This window comes from Pan troglodytes, chromosome 22 (assembly GCF_028858775.2).
Source record: "Pan troglodytes isolate AG18354 chromosome 22, NHGRI_mPanTro3-v2.0_pri, whole genome shotgun sequence".
NCBI lineage: Eukaryota > Metazoa > Chordata > Mammalia > Primates > Hominidae > Pan > Pan troglodytes.
Window position 1 is genome coordinate 31,859,657 of NC_072420.2, and position 18,923 is coordinate 31,878,579.

The 18,923-nt window shown below is 41.7% G+C and overlaps 1 protein-coding gene across 5 annotated transcripts in view; it reads right to left on the reverse strand.

Moving 5' to 3' along the window:
• The window catches only part of TIAM1 (TIAM Rac1 associated GEF 1), a 222,193-nt gene that overhangs the window by 31,965 nt on the left and 171,305 nt on the right, over positions 1-18,923 (reverse strand). For 4 of the 5 annotated variants that reach the window (XM_009451179.5, XM_063803682.1, XM_054675302.2 and 1 more), the window contains 4 exons: positions 14,598-14,701; positions 3,887-4,066; positions 2,684-2,752; positions 2,254-2,379 (listed from right to left, as the gene is read on the reverse strand). In XM_009451179.5, coding sequence (XP_009449454.2) covers positions 2,254-2,379; positions 2,684-2,752; positions 3,887-4,066; positions 14,598-14,701 — 479 coding nt within the window. Of the gene's footprint in view, positions 1-2,253; positions 2,380-2,683; positions 2,753-3,886; positions 4,067-10,094; positions 10,587-14,597; positions 14,702-18,923 lie in introns of those variants that run through there. The other variant, XM_024352338.3, reaches the window with a different exon arrangement.

Sequence of the window (18,923 nt, forward strand, 5' to 3'; positions counted from 1 at the left end):
CTAGATTCCTGCAAGTGTTAGAAGGCAGGCAAAGCGTATGGGGGCCTATACACATATGAACAGCTCATTCTTAACACAAATGCAAATGAAATTGAGTGGAAAAAGGATCAAACGACAGCCATTGCAACAAACAGGATTAGAAAAATTGGATATTCATACACACACAAATTAACTTTGATTCCTACATTAAACCATAACAAATTTAAGTTCAAATAGATCAGAAGTCTAAATGTAAAACTATAAAATTTCTAAGAGAAAACTACAAAACTTCTAAGAGAAAATACAGGAAAAAATCTTTAGGCAAAGATTTCATAGATAAGACACCAAAAGTGTGATTCAAAAAGGGAAAATTTGAAAAAAAGGAATTCATCAAAATTAAAAACTTCTGCTCTGTGAAGGGCACTGTCAAGAAAATGAAAAGACGGGCCTCAAATACAGAAAAAAAATTTACAAATCATGTATCTGATAAAGGACTTATAAAGGATATACAAAGAACTCTCAAAACTCAATATTAGTAAACAAATAACCCAGTAAAATAAATGAGCAAATTATCTGAACAAACACTTCACCAAGGTGGATATACTGAGGGCAAAAAACAAGCACACAACAGAAGATGCTCATCATCGTAAGTCATTAGGGAAATTAAAATTAGAACCATAATGAGGTGCTACTACACACCTGTTAGAATAGCTAAAAAGAGAAAGTGACTGTGACCTCAGCAGAACAATGAGGAGGAACTGCTGGAGGGAGCTGCAATGGTATAACCACTTTGTAAAACAGTTGAGCAGTTTCTTAAAAAGTTAAACATACCCTTACCATATGACCCAACCATTCCCTTCCTGGGTACTTAAGAGAAATGAGAGCATATATCCATACTAAAACTTGTACACATATGTTCACAGCAGCTTTATTTGTAATTACCAAAAACTGGAAACAACCCAAATGCCCAAGAAAGGTGAATGGGTAACAAAGTGTGGTCTATCCACTCAACGGAAGACAATGCAGCAATGAAAAGGGATGAGCTCTTGATACACACAGCAATATGGACGGATCTCAGTACAACTACACTGAGTGGAAGCAGCCCCAGAAAAACGGGTACTTGGTATGGGATTCCACCAATATAAAATTCCAGAATGCAAACATATTTATCATAACAGGGAGCAGAGCATGGAGCAGGGGTAGAGTGGGAGGGCAGTAAGAGGCAGAAGAGAAAAACCACAAAAGGGCAGGACAAGACTTTCAGGAGAAATGATTATGTGCATTGTCCTGATTGTGACGATGGTTTCATAGGGGTGTGTGTGTGTGAATTCATCAAATTCCACACTAAGTATATGCGGCATATTCTACTGCACAATTATACCCCAATTAATCTGTTAAAGCACATGAGGGTGACACGTAAGCCAACACGTGAAGCAATGTGCTTTGTTAATTGGAGGTGCAACACAGGAAATCTGCAATAAAAGAAAGCCGAGCAGGGGAGAGGAAATAAGCATCCTTGCTAAGGCACTAGTCATAAATCCTCATTAGGCTGCAAGGACACCGTGTGCTGGAAGATTGTCTTTCCCCTGGATAATGATAAGCATTTCCATTAAGCAAAGTTTCCCAGAACAGGATAAATTAATTTGTTTACTGGGTAACCAGAAGTGCCTTTTTTTTTTTTTTTTTTTAAGACGGAGTCTCGTTCTTGTCCCCCAGACTGGAGAGCAGTGCCGCAATCTCGGCTCACTGCAACCTCTGCATCTCGGGTTCAAGCGATTCTCCTGCCTCCGCGTCCTGAGTAGCTGGAATTACAGGTGCCCGCCACCATGCCCAGCTAATTTTTATACTTTTTGTAGAGATGGGATTTTGCCATGTTGGCCAGGCTGGTCTCAAACTCCTGACCTCAGATGATCTGCCCGCCTTGGCCTCCCAAAGTGCTGGGATTACAGGCGTGAGCCACCATGCCCAGCCAGGAGTGCCTATTCTAATTCACTGATAGCTAAAGCATTAAAGGCCCCCACATAAACCAAACAAAAGGTCAAGGTTGGTACTTCTTCTCACGTAAAAGCCAGCAGCTGCACCAGTTTAATGCAAATTGATGGCATTGGTCTTCCCTTAGCCAGACCAGCAAGACACACTCCATTCCCCTCCCTCTCAGACACCCTTAGGAACGGACCCCACTGTGGCCCTCCAATGAAGACATCAACACGATCAGGGGATTCAACTTGAGCCACACTATAGCCCTGACGCTGGAGGCAGCTTTGCACTATTTACCTTAAATTGATCAACCTTCTCAAGCTTTTCCAAATCAGGTACCAGTCTCACTCCATCTTCTAGAGTTTTAAGGAATTCTACTTGAAACTCTACCATTTCCGTTAAATTTCCAAAAAGCACGTCAAGCTAGAAATAAAACAGAATTTAATGCACCTCATATCTCATTAGTCTTCCTAAAAGTTATTTATATCTGATTACAAGGTTTTTCTATCAATTCTTATCAATTAAGAGAATAATCCCACTACCAGAGAGCGGGGCAGTTTTTTACTCTTCATGAGCACACCAAAGCTTAGCAGGCAATAATTTCAGCTAGTTACAATTAAATAAATTTAAGATGTTTTCAGTGTTACGCGTGTCCCCATTTTTCCTTTTTACCAACAAGTCAAACCACGGTATGATGGTCACAAAGTTGAAACCATTTCCAGCATACCTCATCCTGGGTGAGAAAAGTTTCTTTTTGAAGAGGCTTTAGGTATCTCTCCATAAGACAGTTTAAATCCTAAGAATTGAAAAGAGAACTCATTAGCTTATGTGTTTTCTTTTATTTTTATTTTTTATATACCCCAGAACTTAAAGTATAAAGCATATGTTAATGTCTATAAAAGGATCTAGAAGAGAACAAATAGACCCTGTCCCGAAGGCTAACGTTAGAGACTTTAGGTCATTAAGGTCCATTTCATGCAGGAGTAAGCCAACCTTTTCTGTCAATATTTTAGGCTTCGAGGACTAAAATACGGTCTCCATTGCAACTTCTTCAACTGTAGCACCCAAGCAGGCATAGACAATACGTCAAGGAATGAGCGTGGCTGTGTTCTCATCAAACTTTATTTGCGAAAACAGGCAGCGAGCTGGATTTGACCTGAGAGCCGTCGTTTGCTAACCCCTGATTTAAAAGACTAAGATATAGATACTTAAACAGATCACCCTGCTTTCGCATAGGAAATGTGACCAGGTGTCAGAACAAGTGATAACACAAAGACAACAGATCTGACACTCTTCTGGCTAGATTCTAATTAGATTATGAAGATCATACCCTCAACTTTAAAAAAAATTAAATTTAGCTTTCTTATTAGGTCAACAACACATACATATATATATAAATGAATTGCTGTGAAAATCGCTAGGCTTCCTTAAAAATCACAAGGCTGGGCGTGGTAGCTCTCACGCCTATAATCCCAGTACTTTGGGAGGCCAAGGTGGGAGGATCTCTTGAGCCCATGAGTTCGAAACCAGCATGGGCAACATGGTGAAACCCCCTCTCTACAAAAAAAAAAAACAGAAAACGGGGCTGGGCATGGTGGCATGCACCTGTGGTCCCAGCTACTCAGGAGGCTGAGGAGGGAGGATTACTTGAGCCCAGGAAGTAAAGGCTGCAGTGAGCTATGATCACACCACTGTACTCCAGCCTGGCCAACAGAGTGAGACTATCTTAAAAAAAAAAAAAGAAGAAAAAACAAAAAAACAACTCAAAACAAGCTTTTAACATTCAGAGTATAGGCAAAATTCCAGGAGAAACCAAGACACTCTTCATGAACACAGTTTAAATCAGCTGTTAATGAAAACCAGCAGAGACACACCAACTTCACTCCTTTACGAGGCAGAGGGAGGGCAGGGGGAGAAAAAAGAAACATACCTTCACGTAGGTGCGCTCCGTCTCCAGGAGCTCGCAGATCACCTTGCGCAGCTTATCTGCATCCGAGAGTTGTCTCATGGTCGCCAGCTGAGGCCCCGTGGAGTCCTGAGGAGATGGGCTCTGGTCAGAGGGGTTCATCTCATGCAAACTGCGGCAAAATGCGGCCACCTGTTCTGTACTCTTCGGAGCACAGGGGGAAGGGAAGGCAGAGGTCATTATCCCTTATTAGACGCACCTGACACCTGGACCGCCTAGAGGTGTTCTCCCTGGTTAATGAACTGTCACATATGAATGTCGTCTTGTGTTTCCACAAATTGCTCCACATTTAGGAGAGCTTCTTGAATGCTCAAAACAACCAGGATAACAATTGCTAACATACACTAATCGCTTACCACACGCCTAGTGCCGGTCTAATGCATTTCATCTGCCCACACGGTAAGGACAACGGAAGCCCAGAGGGGTTAAGTAACTCATCCAAGATGATGCAGTACGTAAGTGGCAGAGCCGGGATTTGAACCAGGCAATCTGGTTTCAAACCCTATGGATCTTAACCACTCCCCAAGCAAGAAGTTGATAAATCAGGAGACATAAAAGTTAGCTGCATTTCATCCAAGGTACAAGCCTCATTAATTATCAGACTCCCAGTTCAGTAAACTATCTACTTTGCAATGTTGCAAAGATGATTTTACAAGCTAAGGTTCTTCCTGTTAAAAATGGACACTGAGTCAACTTTCTAGATTAAGAAAGATACCCATACTTAAATAAAAGTTTCTCCCTCTCCAGCTTCTCCAAAGGCAAAAAGATACCACTCCCCTTTAAGAATAATGAAATTAGCCCTAAAATAGGCCTCAATGGGAGATCCCAGTCTCCACAGCTACCAGGGATGAATCAGGTGTAGACCATAAAGGTTGCACACGTTTTGTCATCCATTTGAAACGTAGGATTCCAGGATTCTAAAATTCCAACTCTTCCAGTTACACAAACAGTTCTCCAAAGCAAGGGCTGCTGTAAAAACACATGAGACCAGTAGTTCTCCAACTTGGCTGCTTATGAGAATCACCTGGGGATCTTTTCAACCTCCCGATGCCCATGCACACCAGAGATCAATTTCATCAGAATCTTTGGGGTGGGATATGCAGATATCAATATGTTTTAAAGCTCTCCGTGTAATTGCTCTAGAGGCTATGTAGTAGCACAAAATTTAATTCACTAATATTTGTTCCAAAGCACCACTCCAATGAATGTTTGATGGAAATTTTCTTTTTTTTTTTTTTTTTTTTTTTTTGAGACGGAGTCTCGCTCTGTCACCCAGGCTGGAGTGCAGTGGTGCGATCTCAGCTCACAGCAAGCTCCACCTTCCGGGTTCACGCCATTCTCCTGCCTCAGCCTCCCGAGCAGCTGGGACTACAGGCGCCCGCCACCACGCCTGGCTAATTTTTTGTATTTTTAGGAGAGACGGGGTTTCAACATGTTGGCCAGGATGGTCTCAATCTGACCTTGTGATCCGCCCGCCTTGGCCTCCCAAAGTGCTGGGATTACAGGCGTGAGCCACCGCGCCCGGCCCCGGAAACTTTCTTGAAGCTAGTGGCTGTCCTTCTCACACTTCTCTCTCTGCTTCTATTGTCTAATTCAACTCTAGGCACAAAGCATTTCCAGTAAATACCGGTGCAAATAAAGAATAACTTCTTCTATCACCCACCTACCTAGCAAGAACATGAGAATATCCTCCCAAAAACAATCGTTGGTGCACAGAGCTAAAAGTCAAGGCTGGTGTTTTGTGTAGGTCAGAAAAGCTAAAATCAAGTGTATGCCATGGAGGAGTTTTAAACACAGAGGAAGGCAGCCAACACTGAAGAGCCTTTCCCTCATTAGCATATCCAAAAGGGAAGGAAGTCCGGAATAAAGATGAGGCAAGGACAGGGAAAATCAGAACCTAAGAAGGATGCATTAGCTGCAGTGGCATGACAGGACAGAGGAGAGCCAGGACCTACATCCACATAATTATTATTCTAATTCTCTTACAATTACCACAGCTTATTCGTTGCTAGCACTAACCCTGGTCTTATATGCCAGAAGGTGTCAGTCACCTGTCAGTGGCACTATTCAATGTTTTCTGTGGAAATGCATGTTTCTGACACTGAGTAACCCCACAAACAATTTTCCCTTAGGTGACTGACTGGAAAAATTGACCAAAATGGGCTCAGCTATATGGTATGTAAATTATATCTCAACAAGGCTGTTAGAAAAGAAAAACTGTGTTTTTCATCAAAGCTTCTTTCAGTAGAAATAAACTAAACAATTTTATTTAGTTATGCTAGAATTTCACTAACTCAAAATCATCATTAAATATACAGTCAAGTAGGGCTTTGTCTTAAAAATTACAAAGGAACAAATACATCCATTTTAGCAAAAATCTTCATGTGTCTTTTAGATGATCCAGTGATAACTGTAATAGAAAACTCATTATAACACAGTCATAATGAGAAAGAAAGCAAACCCTTGCCAAAATGAAAATCCATGGACAGACAGTGATAACAGCTGACAACTAACTGTGCCCTGTCCCTATCTTATTCCAAACTCTCCTTGGTTGCTTTGATTTGGTACCTGGCAAAGGCACCTAACACAACAAATGTATAATTGGCACCTCACTTTATACCATCCTTTTCTAAAGCTTCCAACAGTAACCACAGCTGTCTGTTTTTCACAGAATTAATAGGAAAGCTACTGCTCATAGCAAATATATTCTTCACTGCAGTCTATTGCAGTGAGTCCTCACTTAACATGGTTTATAGGTTCTTGGAAACTGACTTTAAGCTAAACGGCATAAAGAAACCATTTTTACTGTAGGCTTATTGATACAAACAAGTTAACTTCCTACAGCACATTTCTGGTCACAGAAAAAATCACCACGCTTCTAAATAAAGACCAAAAGACTTCTAATATTAAACACTGAAATAAATGTAAGCCAGATATCCATTTAAGTAAGATAAATAAAAACAAGTGAAGAGAACTATTTACCCAGCTTTCGGTGAACTGGTGAGTGACGGTGGTCATAGCGGTAGTGTGTTAAGTCAAGCAATAAATGTTTGCAAAGCAAAAATTGTTAAGGGGCACCTCCTACCATCATGCAGTTCAAAAACTAGCAAGAACAACTTTGGCAGGATCTCTGAATACTTTTGTACTGCATAGTTTCCTGCTATGCATTTGTATGACTGTATACTTTACAAGTTTTTATTTTATAATGATTTGTATTCATTTATTCACTCATTTTCCAACCCACTTATTCCAGCTCAGGATCATGGGTGACTGGAGCCTATCTTGACAGCTCAGGGTGCAAGGCAGAAACCAACCCTGAATAGAATGCCATTCCATCACAGGGTGTACACACATACACACTCACTCAGGGACCACTGAGACATGCCAATTCATCCCATGTGCGCGTTTTTGGGATGTGAGAGCAAACCCGAGTACCCAGAGAAAACCCATGAAGACCTGGATTTAACATGCAAATTCCACGCAGACAGTGGTCCTGGCTAGAAATCAATTTTTTTCACATAAACGGTATGATGAAATGACGTTGAACAAAACGTTAATCTGAGGAACTGCCACAGAGGCAGAGCACACCTTTTATCATTTAGGCAAACTGTGTGAAATCGGTGATTCACGAAAGGCAAACATGGGGATCTGACACATATCAAAGGCAGGAAATTCCAAAAGACAAAGGAACCTAACACATTCCTTTGTGCTTCCAATTCACACCTCACTACCTCTGGGTTTTCATTCCATCTGTTCTACCATAAATACTTTGAGAATTCCATTTTTAAGAGTGTGAACAGGGTTTCTGACTTGGTCTATGTAAGTTTACCACGCCTGAGGTTTGGCATCCTTAGTTTGAAGCAGGCCTGTGGGGTGAGCTCAGGTTAGTAGGATGCAGGCTAGGGCTTCAGTGCTCTAAATTCAGCTGTCTCCTACCCCAACCTCACCCTCAGACAGCCAGAGATAAGTTCTGGCTTATATTAGGAAACACCTTTAGCATCTCAGGGGACAGCTAAAATTCCCTTGGGTCCTCTTTGGACATTTCACAGCCTTAAGTATCCCTTCCTTATTAGGTATGACCTAAGCCTAGGATAGACTTAGCTGAGTGGTCTCTCAAGTTGAGCAAGGGGCAAAGCAGTTTCCCCACTGGCAACCCTATTCAATGAATCAAGGCACCAACCCTCAGCTGTAGCACAAGGAACTGAGTCCAGATGGATGTAATCTCTTTACTGTCAACTGCACGTTATTTGAATAAAGAATAAAAAGGTACCATATGCGTCATTACAAGTTATAATGCACATACATGTTGTTAAGCGGTGTTATATACAAGCCTCTTAAAATTTGCTTGGAAACAAATTAAAAGGATGTCATCAAGTTTGAAAATTCTGTTTTATTAAAATAACACCCCCTAAAATTTTTTTGGAAGGAATTATGAAATGCAGGTTTTCTTTAGAAATACCTCTAAGCTAGAGATTTTTCCATACTGTGGGGCTCAGCTTTTAAATCCCCCTCCCTCTTTACTGTGGCCAAACTTCTTCACATCAAAATCCATCAGGCCCTTCTCCACGCAGCTTAGCCATGATGTGGAATGCAGGAGGAGTTGGGTTCAAGGCTTTGCCCCGCTCCACCACTGAGTGTTACAGATGGCATCCTAGTCATTCCCACACCAAGCGCTGTAGCCACAAGTGCCAAGAAAGGTCGCCTCAATGGGAGCTTCTCAACATGCTCCCAAAAGCCAAGTATCCTGGATGTGGGACAAGCAGCTTAGGACTCCAGCAAGGGGAAGGCAGACCAGGTTTCTCCAGTGGGGAAAGTAAAAACCTCTCCCCTACTTGAGGACTGTAATCAGTCACCCTGGAAACCAAAAAAGTACTTACAGGCATTTTGAGAGTTTAAAACTGTTAAAAGGTAGCAGAGCTTTTCCACTGTCAGGACTAAGAATTATCCAACCAACATACAGACAAGGAGAGGACAATGGCAAGAGGAAATGGGCCACTTTACTGAGACCAGCGTGATGCTCAATGTTTATAATGCTGCTTTCCTCCTGTGGAAGATGAAAAGAAAGTACAAAAAGAGGGGGTAGACTTTTAAGTACACACTATCAACTCAAGCCACCCAGCTGTTTAAGCTCTTCCTGTTATGCAACCACCAAAGGCAATTTCTAACTCTAGATGAGTTCACAGTTCTAAAACTGTTCTTTGAGTCTGACCGATTTAACACATCCCACAGATTTAAAAGGGGCCAGAGTGGCCTAAAATCTTATAGCCTTTACTTAAGCTTTTTTTGGGGACAATGCGCTCCATAATTTCAGAGACACTATGTACAATGGTAATCCCTACAGTTCTCGATCACCTTTTCAGTTTCCTCTTGAACAAACTTCAAAGAAGAAATATCCAAGAAGGAAGAAGGCTTATTTGAGCAAATCAGGTGTACGCACTGTAGAAGTTTAAGTTTGATTAAATGACACAACATCTAATAGTCGACAGACTGAGCTATTAATAATAAACTATTAAAAGGTTGAATCTGATTTTGCTAAATTATTTCTTGCCATTACCCCACTACACTTCCTCATTGGAGAGTGAATATTTACTGTAGGAATAGACCTGTTCAAATAGGTCAGTTGCTGTCGAACCAGTAACACGTCCCCTGAGCCAACCCTTCTATATCTATCTCCTTCTCAAGGAAGCAGAAATAAAGTCAAAAACACCTCAAGCCTTATAAAAGGAAACAAGTTGAACATCCTATTTCCAGACCTCCCTGCCGATCACTCGGACAGCCCGTTCTGAGGGGGGATGGGAGAGTCTCACCATGCACATAACACAAAACACAATCGAAATCTCAATAACCAAAACAAAGGCAAAAAATGCAACTGACCATTAATTAAACAAAAAAATGCAGATTACATCTTTCTGCCATTTAAGTATAAAAGAGTAGAAAAATGTAAAGATGCTAGGCAAATTCAACTCCATACCAACTCCGAACCTCCCCACGTCCCCCACCAAAAGCCACAATACAGACTTTATGAACAAGGGTATCCAGAGGGTAAAAGGACAGAATACGGGGAAATGGGAAAGGTGTAATCACTGTCATTCGGATTGAAAAACAACTGAGCTAGAAAGTCATAACATAATCAAACCTAGCAAGATAGGATTCAAACAGCAAAGGCGCTCACCAGATGAAATGTTCGATACATAGAGTCACCGGACTTGTCATTGTTTTCAATCCTGGGCTTGCGCTTTATTTTCCACAGTGCAGACATCATCAGGAATGTATTCTCATGGTAATTAATTCTACCACCTGACGTGTTCAGCACGGAGACAGAAGTTTCTTAAAATATTCCCAGAGCACCAAACGCCTCCTAGCTCTGATGAGAGCATCCTCTCATATGGACGTCCCATGCTGGTTTTCCCATGAAAATCTACGGCCACGTCTCAACGCAGCAAGGACAGCGACGGTGAGACCCCGGAGCTGCACTCGCTTCCCACCAGTGCCCTCTGGGAAGCTGTCAAAGGCTAAACTGTGGACCAGAACTCAGGCTTTGATTTCACCTGGCTAAACAACAAAAGTTCCAGAAAGGGAGAGCTGAAACTGGCAAGAAAACAAAGCACAAAATGCCTCCCCGGGATGTAAGCGTCTCTGCCCTGCAGCCTGAGATCAGCTGATTGGCCAGCATCCTGCACTGCTCAGGAATATTAAACCTGCCTGGCTCCGACAACTTTCAAGGCATTCCACACTGAGTCAAGAGCAGGCAACTAAGAAAAGTTGCATGTGTGTGTGTGTGTGTGTGTGTGTGTGTGTAACAGTTGATAATTTCACATTTTTCCACTCATGCTTTGTTATAAAAGCAGACATTTCTGAGACAAAAACAATATGGATGAGAAAGAAAAAGTCATTCCTAATGGAAATGTCCTGAAAATTTTTCTAATACATTTGCTAAATGGAAAACACAATCACAGCTGCCAGGAGGCCTGGAATGCATGACACATGACCGCACTGCCCTGAAGCTAATTAGCATTCATCTCCAGAAACAAGAGTTTTCAATGAGAAGCAGAGAAAAAAGTAGCCAGTGATGATGAGGCTTTTTGAGGTTGTCACCCACAGTCACAGGAGAGAGGAGGCGGCTCAGAAAGAGAAAGGCTGCTAGACTGTCCCTGCAGTGAGACATTCCCCTGCCCCTCCCCAGCGGCTGTGACATTCCAGTACCACCACGCTCAACAACAAGCATACAATTATTTACTTGCTCAACTCTAAAAGGCCACACATAGCAAAAACTGCTATTCAGTACAAGGGCAAAACATACAGAACTCCAACATGCTTTTTCTTTATGCTGACCGATATTATGTAAAACAGTCCATTTAGAAAGAAACCAAGAATATTACACAAAATCAACAGCTCTAACATATTCAGCTGGAATAAAAAGTGATTATTTGTTTCTGTTTATTTAGTTATTTACACATTTACATCTCTACACTCAGCCTCGTGCATTCAGACAAGGCTAAATCATGCTTCCGAGTTTAGACAGCTAACAATTGAAAAATTAATTTTCAGCTTATTCTCAAGAAAAGCTTCACACTTATATAGGAGACACATAAAAAAATATTTAGCCTTGATCAAGAAACTTCAGGTGTTTTCTTGCTCTTACTTTAAATCATAAAAAGAGACACACAGAAACATTAAGCATTAGGAAAAAATTTAAGTGGTTTATGGCTGTATATATAAATGGCCTACAGCACCACTAATAAATTAATTCCTTCTTTTTATGAAGCCCAGTATTTAAAACCAGATGTTAACAATCTGGACACAAGGTAGTTTTAACATAGCCACTAACAAGGCAAGACCTGGAGCCAAACCAGGTTTGCATCCCGGTTTTGTCATCACAGAGCTGTGTGACCTTCAGCAAGTCGCTTAACCTCTCTGTTCCAGTGCCCTCATCTATAAAATAGGGCAAATAATAGTATCTCTCTCAAGAGTGTTGTGAGGCTAAGATGAGCTAATATGGAACAGTGCCTAATATATACAAGACCTTAAATAAGTATTACTTCTCATTTACTATTAATAACACACAGTAGAACCCAGCCACCAAGAACTGCTCATTTAAGCTTTTTGCGTTCAAATACCCTAAGTGAGAAATTTAATTGACCAAAGGTTATTTTAGCTAACTAATTTGAGTTGCGTGACAAAATTTCAAATAGAGAAGATGAAGTCTGAATCAAAGCAAAACCAGGTAGTATTTTGGACACAGAATTACACAGTGCTCCCCACATCCAACCTAGCAGAATGAAATATGAACTTATGGTTTGAATGCAGTCTACTGCATGATCTTTAAAAATATTCAAATCATCACCCAAACTTCTTAATTTTTTTTTTTTTTTTTGAGATGGAGTCCCACTCTGTCTCCCAGGCTGGAGTGCAGTGGCGAGATCTTGACTCACTGCAACCTGTCTCCCAGGTTCAAGCAATTCTCCTGCCTCAGCCTCCCGAGCAGCTTGTCAATAATTTTGAGAAAATTCTGTCCCTTTTTAGAAAGCCCACTAAGAATTTCTACAAGAAAATCTTCGAACAGCACCATCTATTTCTATATTTGACCCTTCATGTTCCAGATAAGTTCAAGAGCCTTGTTCTCTGGAAAAAGAACCACGGAGTCAGAGCGACACATGGGACCAGTCAGCAAAGCCCTGGAGCCTCTTCCGTCCTCTCCACTGCCAGAACCTCATATTATACAGGACTCTGTTTATGACCTCATGACTCACTATATTTAACACGGAAACGATCTCTCTCAAAATCCACAAGGAGATGAGAACACTGACCTATCACAGTAAAGTAAAAATGACCTAATCATTTTGGATCCAATACTTTTTAAGTGTTCAGAAATAAATGTTTTAGATACAGGAAAAATAGCTATTTGCCTAAATCCAGTTAGAAATTGAAAATTAATATTTTTAGTCCTTATAATACTGTAACTTAATAGATACCCTTCAAATTGTCTTACATCAGTATAGAAATATCTGTTTCTCCTGAGGACAACTGACCGACCCCACAAAAGTAAGTGGGTAAAAGAAATGTAAGGGTCACCTAAATAAAAAGGAACTTTAAGCAGTTGGTTTTTTTAATTTGCCTTAAAAGGAAACGTGCATTTCCAATGATCTGCTTTTTAATTAACAACCAACAACATAATGCCTTTCAGTCTATAAATATTAATGTTGCTTTCAAATATTAAATTTTATATTGTGCCCAACTTAAAAAGACACTGAGAATGAAGATCCTACAGTCAGGAAAGAGAAACAACTATGGATAAAAGATACTGAAGAATCAAATATGTGCACACAAGAAAGTCCTACAGAATATACACATACAGGGGGAATCAAAACAGGAAATGTCCAAACGTAGGTTTTCAAAATAATAGTTCATGTTTGAAAAGCATTTTTCCATTATCAATGTGCTTTCTCATAGTTATATTATTTGACCCACCCAAAAATCCAATCTCCAAGCAAAGGTAAGAATCACCCTGATTTTGCAGATGAGAAAACAAAAGTATACAGTTATGTGATTTGCTTAGGTTAAGTGACTAGTAAGTGTCAAGCAAAAAAATGAGAGATCGTAGAGAAATATAAATATCTCAACAACATTATAGAAAAAGATGAATAAGTATGGAAACAAAATCACACGCAATTGCTTTTTTTGGGGGGGCAGTGTCATTTGGATTCAGGTAACACAGAGGTTTTAAGTTGGGTTGTGTTTTGAAGACTGCGGTAAAAGAGGCTACTGACCCATGGAACTCTTTATGAAGTGGAATAGAAGCATGATAAATTATGGGCAACAGGCCGGGTGCAGTGGCTCACGCCTGTAATCCCAGCACTTTGGGAGGCCAAGGCGGGTGGATCACGAGGTCAGGAGATCAAGACCATCCTGGCTAACACGGTGAAACCCCATCTCTACTAAAAATACAAAAAATTAGCAGGGCGTGGTGGCGGGCACCTGTAGTCCTAGCTACTCGGGAGGCTGAGGCAGAAGAATGGCGTGAACCCGGAAGGCGGAGCTTGCAGTGAGCCGAGATCACGCCACTGCCCTCTAGCCTGGGCGACAGAGCGAGACTCCGTCTCAAAAAAAAAAAAAAAAAAAAATTATGGGCAACAATTTCAGTGTCTTGCACCAAAAAGTCAGGAGAACTTTCTTACTATGTTCAACTAAGGGAAAGTGTATTTGGATTAATTTTAAAATATGGTTTCTTTCCCTTTAACATAAAAGTTGCTCACTTTTAACAAGAGCTGAATGCAGGTAATTCAAAAGGAGTTCATTACAGAAACCCTAAGTAGCAAGAAAGCATAGCTGACTCAATCCCACATACTTTGGATGCTGTTTCATCCTACACAAATGAAGATGTAATAGGGAAATGGAATAAAATTATGGCATTAACTGGGAGCTCCAGCAGTGGCAGAAATTTAAGAAAAGGGATTTTATTTCATTACAAGTGATTTCTCCCTTATATTCTCACATACAGGTTTGTTACCAAGGCTATAATTTGGATTTCATTTCCTGCTATTCAGCAACATCTCAGAAGCAAAAACACTTCGTCCATGGAGAGGCCTGGTAACCACATACAGCTGTGTAGGTGACATTGTCAGCTGTGATTCTTCAGTGGTTCAAAGCATGGGATGCGAAAATGAAAATCTCTCACCTTGCTGCTGTGATCAGTCTCATCTGAGGATTCCAAGTCTGGCCCCTCGGTCTCCTCTGGAGCGGTCTCAGCACTGCTGCCCTGCTCGCTGCAGAGGCTGTGCCCTGTCAGATGAAATCAGAAGAAAATGTGGGTCAACATGGACAGTAATTGCTAAAAGCCACCCCTGTGTGAGGGGGACAAGGAATCTCGCTCATGACATGTACATATACTGTAAGACCCTCCAAGTACAAGCTCCATCACCTGGGCTCAATCAAATTAAAATGATAGTTGTTACTGTTACTACTAGTATTATTACTTTATATTTTTCATAATAAATAATAATTGTTGTGGATTGAATGTCTTTGTCTCCCCCCATACAAATTCTTATGTTGAAGACCTACCCCTCAATGTAATAGTAGTTAGAAGAGGGATGTTTGGGAAGTAATTAAGTTTAGATGAGGTCATGAGGGTGGGGTCCCCATGGATGAGATTAGTGTCATAAGAAGAGATAGAAACCAGAGTTCGTTTTCTCTCTACCATGTAAGGACACAGTAAGAAGGCAGCCGTCTGTAAGCCAGGAAAAGAGCCCTCACCAGGAAACTGAATTGGTTAGTACCCAGATGATGGGGCTTCCCAGGCTCTAAAACCATAAGAAATAAATGAGTGTTGTTTAAGCCACTCAGTTTATGGTATTTTGTTACAACAGCCTAAGTTAAGACAATAATAATTTATAATAAAAGAATATATATATTATATACTAAAAAATTAACTGATTTTGTTGATTTTACAATTAGCAAATTGATTAATTAATTCATTAATTACTAAAATAATTAAATAAGCCATACTGAGAACAGTACAACAAAAAAAATGACTGTCCCATATCCATTACCTGAAAAATCCTGCAACGTCTGTTTTTGCCAAGTCTGGCAAACTATAAACATCTTATAATACCTGCTCTTCCCATGATATTCTGTGCAAAAGTGCAAGCAACTTTCTTCCTTTGCTATTTACTGAGTGCCCACCACAGTGGTTCTCTATAGTGGTCCTCTGCATTGAGAAGAGAATATGAGGATCACTTTCCTCTGGGGTGCTTCTCAAACTGACAGAGCATCTGGATCCCCAGGGGAACATGTTAAATGCAGATTCTCATTCAACAGGCATGGGGTTGGGCCTAAGATTGTGTGTTCCTTACTAGCTCCGAATAATACTAATCAAAACTGCAGGTCCATGGACCACACTTGGAATAGAAAGACTCTAGAACATTAAAAACCTTCTCTAATTGAATCTGAGAAGACAGTGGATTAAGTATCACTGTCCTAAAATATGAGGCACTGGATCACGGACTAGAGCACTATCAATATAACCAGACAAGAGAGAAGGAAAGAGAAGAAATGGGAGCAGAAGGAGCCTCTGATGCTTTAGATGAAAGATTCCGTCTGCAAAGTGGCTACCTTGCTCCAATGACACCATTACAGCCGTAAGCTGCCTGGCAACACTTTCTATTCAGGTCCAAGCTGGCCAGGAAAGTTAGGGAGGAAGTGGACCCCTGAGCAAACTTGGCACCAATGCTGCCTCCTACCATCCCTTTCTTCTCTGGAATGAAGCACCAACTAAGTGAGTGTACCCTGAATGGCTTAGAGGTTTCTGTGTGTTTCCCCACCTTTTGGCTCTGGCTCTTGGATGTTCTTGTGTTATTTTTCAGTATTCGATCACTCATTACTTGCTCTTAAGGTGGTAGTGGTCAAAGAAGGAAGCTCAGTTAACTTGGCAGATATCATCTATGCCAACTGCCATTGCCAAAGCAAAAGTGCTTGAATATTTTGCACATGGGCAATGACCTAGGTACAGGTATTGATCCCTGATGTGGAACAGCTGACAAGCTCATCTGGGAACACAATGGCAACAGCACTCAGTGCTCTGATCACAGGAACCACAGCAACCTCAGTGGGACGTCTGGAGCAGCCAGGAGGCACGACTGACAGAGGCCCCCTTCACATTGTGGTCTGCAGAATCACAACCTCCTGGAGTTGAACAACCCATACACTGTGCAGAGAAATGCTGTAACCCTGCCCATCCCATCGCTCACAATGCCTAGGATAGCTGATGCTCATAAAATAGTGGGAAAGCAAATAAAAGGATTTCCTTTTTTTTTTTTTTTTTTTTTTTTTTGAGATGGAGTTTCACTCTTGTCACTCAGGCTGGAGTGCAGTGGTGCAATCTCAGCTCACTTCAACCTCTGAGTCCTGGGTTCATGTGATTCTCCTACCTCAGCCTCCCCAGTAGCTGGGATTACAGGCGTGCACCACCACATCTGGCTAACTTTTGTATTTTTAGTAGAGTCAGGGTTTCACCATGTTGGCGAGGCTGGTTTTGAACTCCTGAATCCGCCCACCTCGGCCTCCCAAAGTGCTGGGATTACAGGCATGAGCCACAGTGCCCGGCTGGATTTTCATTTTTAATAATACTGGTGAGAGCCAGGTTTCCTGAAGAGCAAACAAATAAATCTACAAAACACTTAGAAATGCTAAATAAAGTAAAACAAATGTCCTTTTTAAACAAAGCTGAGCTCTGAAAACTCTCCAAAGCCCAGATGAAGAAGACAAAGTTGATAAAGGAAGTGGGGTAGTGTCCATGCTATGGCAGCCTAAGTATATCCATCAATCCCCAAGCCCTAAAACAGCGTTTCCCACAGGGTGTGAGAACCTGTTGGTGTTAGCAGGGGGACAATTCTTTTGGGACAGAATTGTGCACTTGGTAGGTACACTTGGCACTAGGCTCCCTGGCTCCTGAGCACCTTGATTGCCAATGTGACAATCAAAAATGTACCCACACATTTCCCAACAGCAGCACCACCCAGTTTGAGACCCACTCCCTGGAGCCTTCGGTTTTAACCGTAAGCCCATGATACATGATACAGAAAACAGGGCTTGGGTCAGTACAACTTCAGGAGTTAGAAGTGAATCTCCCACATTCATATGGTTCCCCTGAGGGGCTACACCCCTCAGTCTAAAAAGACATAGACTAAAAGAAAAAAGTGCTCACTGGCAAAAGAAAAAGAGATGGAAAAAGAAATTCTGCCTATACTTTGGGGTAGGAGGGTGGAAAAGGAATACAGCAGGTTTCTTCCCTGAGATTCTTTTTTTTTTTTTTTGGAGACGTAGTTTCACTCTGTCGACCAGGCTGGAGTGCAGTGGTGTGATCTCAGTTCACTGCAACCTCCGCCCCATGGGTTCAAGTGATTCTCCTGCCTCAGCCTCCTGAGTAGCTGGGATTACAGATGCCTGTCACCACGCTGGCTAATTTCTGTATTTTTAGTAGAAATGGGGTTTTGCCATGTTTGCCAGGCTGGTCTTGAACTCTTGACCTCAGGTGATCTGCCCACCTTGGCCCCCCAAAGTGCTGGGATTACAGGCATGAGCCACCAGGCCCGGCCTGTTCCCTGAGATTCTTTTTCTTTTTCTTTTTGAGACGGAGTCTCACTCTGTGGCCCAGGCTGGAGTGCAGTGGCGCAATCTCGGCTCACTGCCAGCTCTACCTCCCGGGTTCACACCATTCTCCTGCCTCAGTCTCCTGAGTAGCTGGTACTACAGGCGCCTGCCACCACGCCCTGCTAATTTTTTGTATTTTTAGTAGAGATAGGGTTTCACCATGTTAGCCAGGATGGTCTCGATCTCCTAACCTCGTGATCCACCTGTCTTGGCCTCCCAAAGTGCTAGGATTACAGGTGTAAGCCACTGTGCCGGACCCCCTGACATTCTAATCATAGGACTGACTTCATGTGTTTGTATTCCAAGGCATCTGGTAGGAGCAAAAACAAATCTACTCTGGAAGAATTCACTCTTAATGATGATATCATATAATACCCAGAGATAGAGCTTGGTCAAAGAAGAACCCATAATCCCATATTATAAAACACAAGAGGCAACACATCACTATGAGCAAGAGGCAACAGACACAATAACTGACAAAATCAGACCCCCAAGGAATGATACCGCAATGATCAGATGTAGAATGTCAAATAAGTATGCTTAAAATATTTTTTTAAAAGAAGAAAGGGGGCTGAACACGGTGGCTCATGCCTGTAATCCCAGAACTTTTGGGAGGCTGAGGCAGGTGGATCATCTGATGTCAGGAGTTCAAGACCAGTCTGGCCAACATGGTGAAATGCCATCTCTACTAAAAATACAAAAATTAGCCGGGGGTGGTGGCACATGCCTGTAATCCCAGCTACTTGGGAGGCTGAGGCAGGAGAATCACTTGAACCTGGAAGGCAGAGGTTGTAGTGAGCCAAGATCGCACCACTGCACTTCAGCCTGGCAGACTGAGACTCCGTCTCAAAAAAAA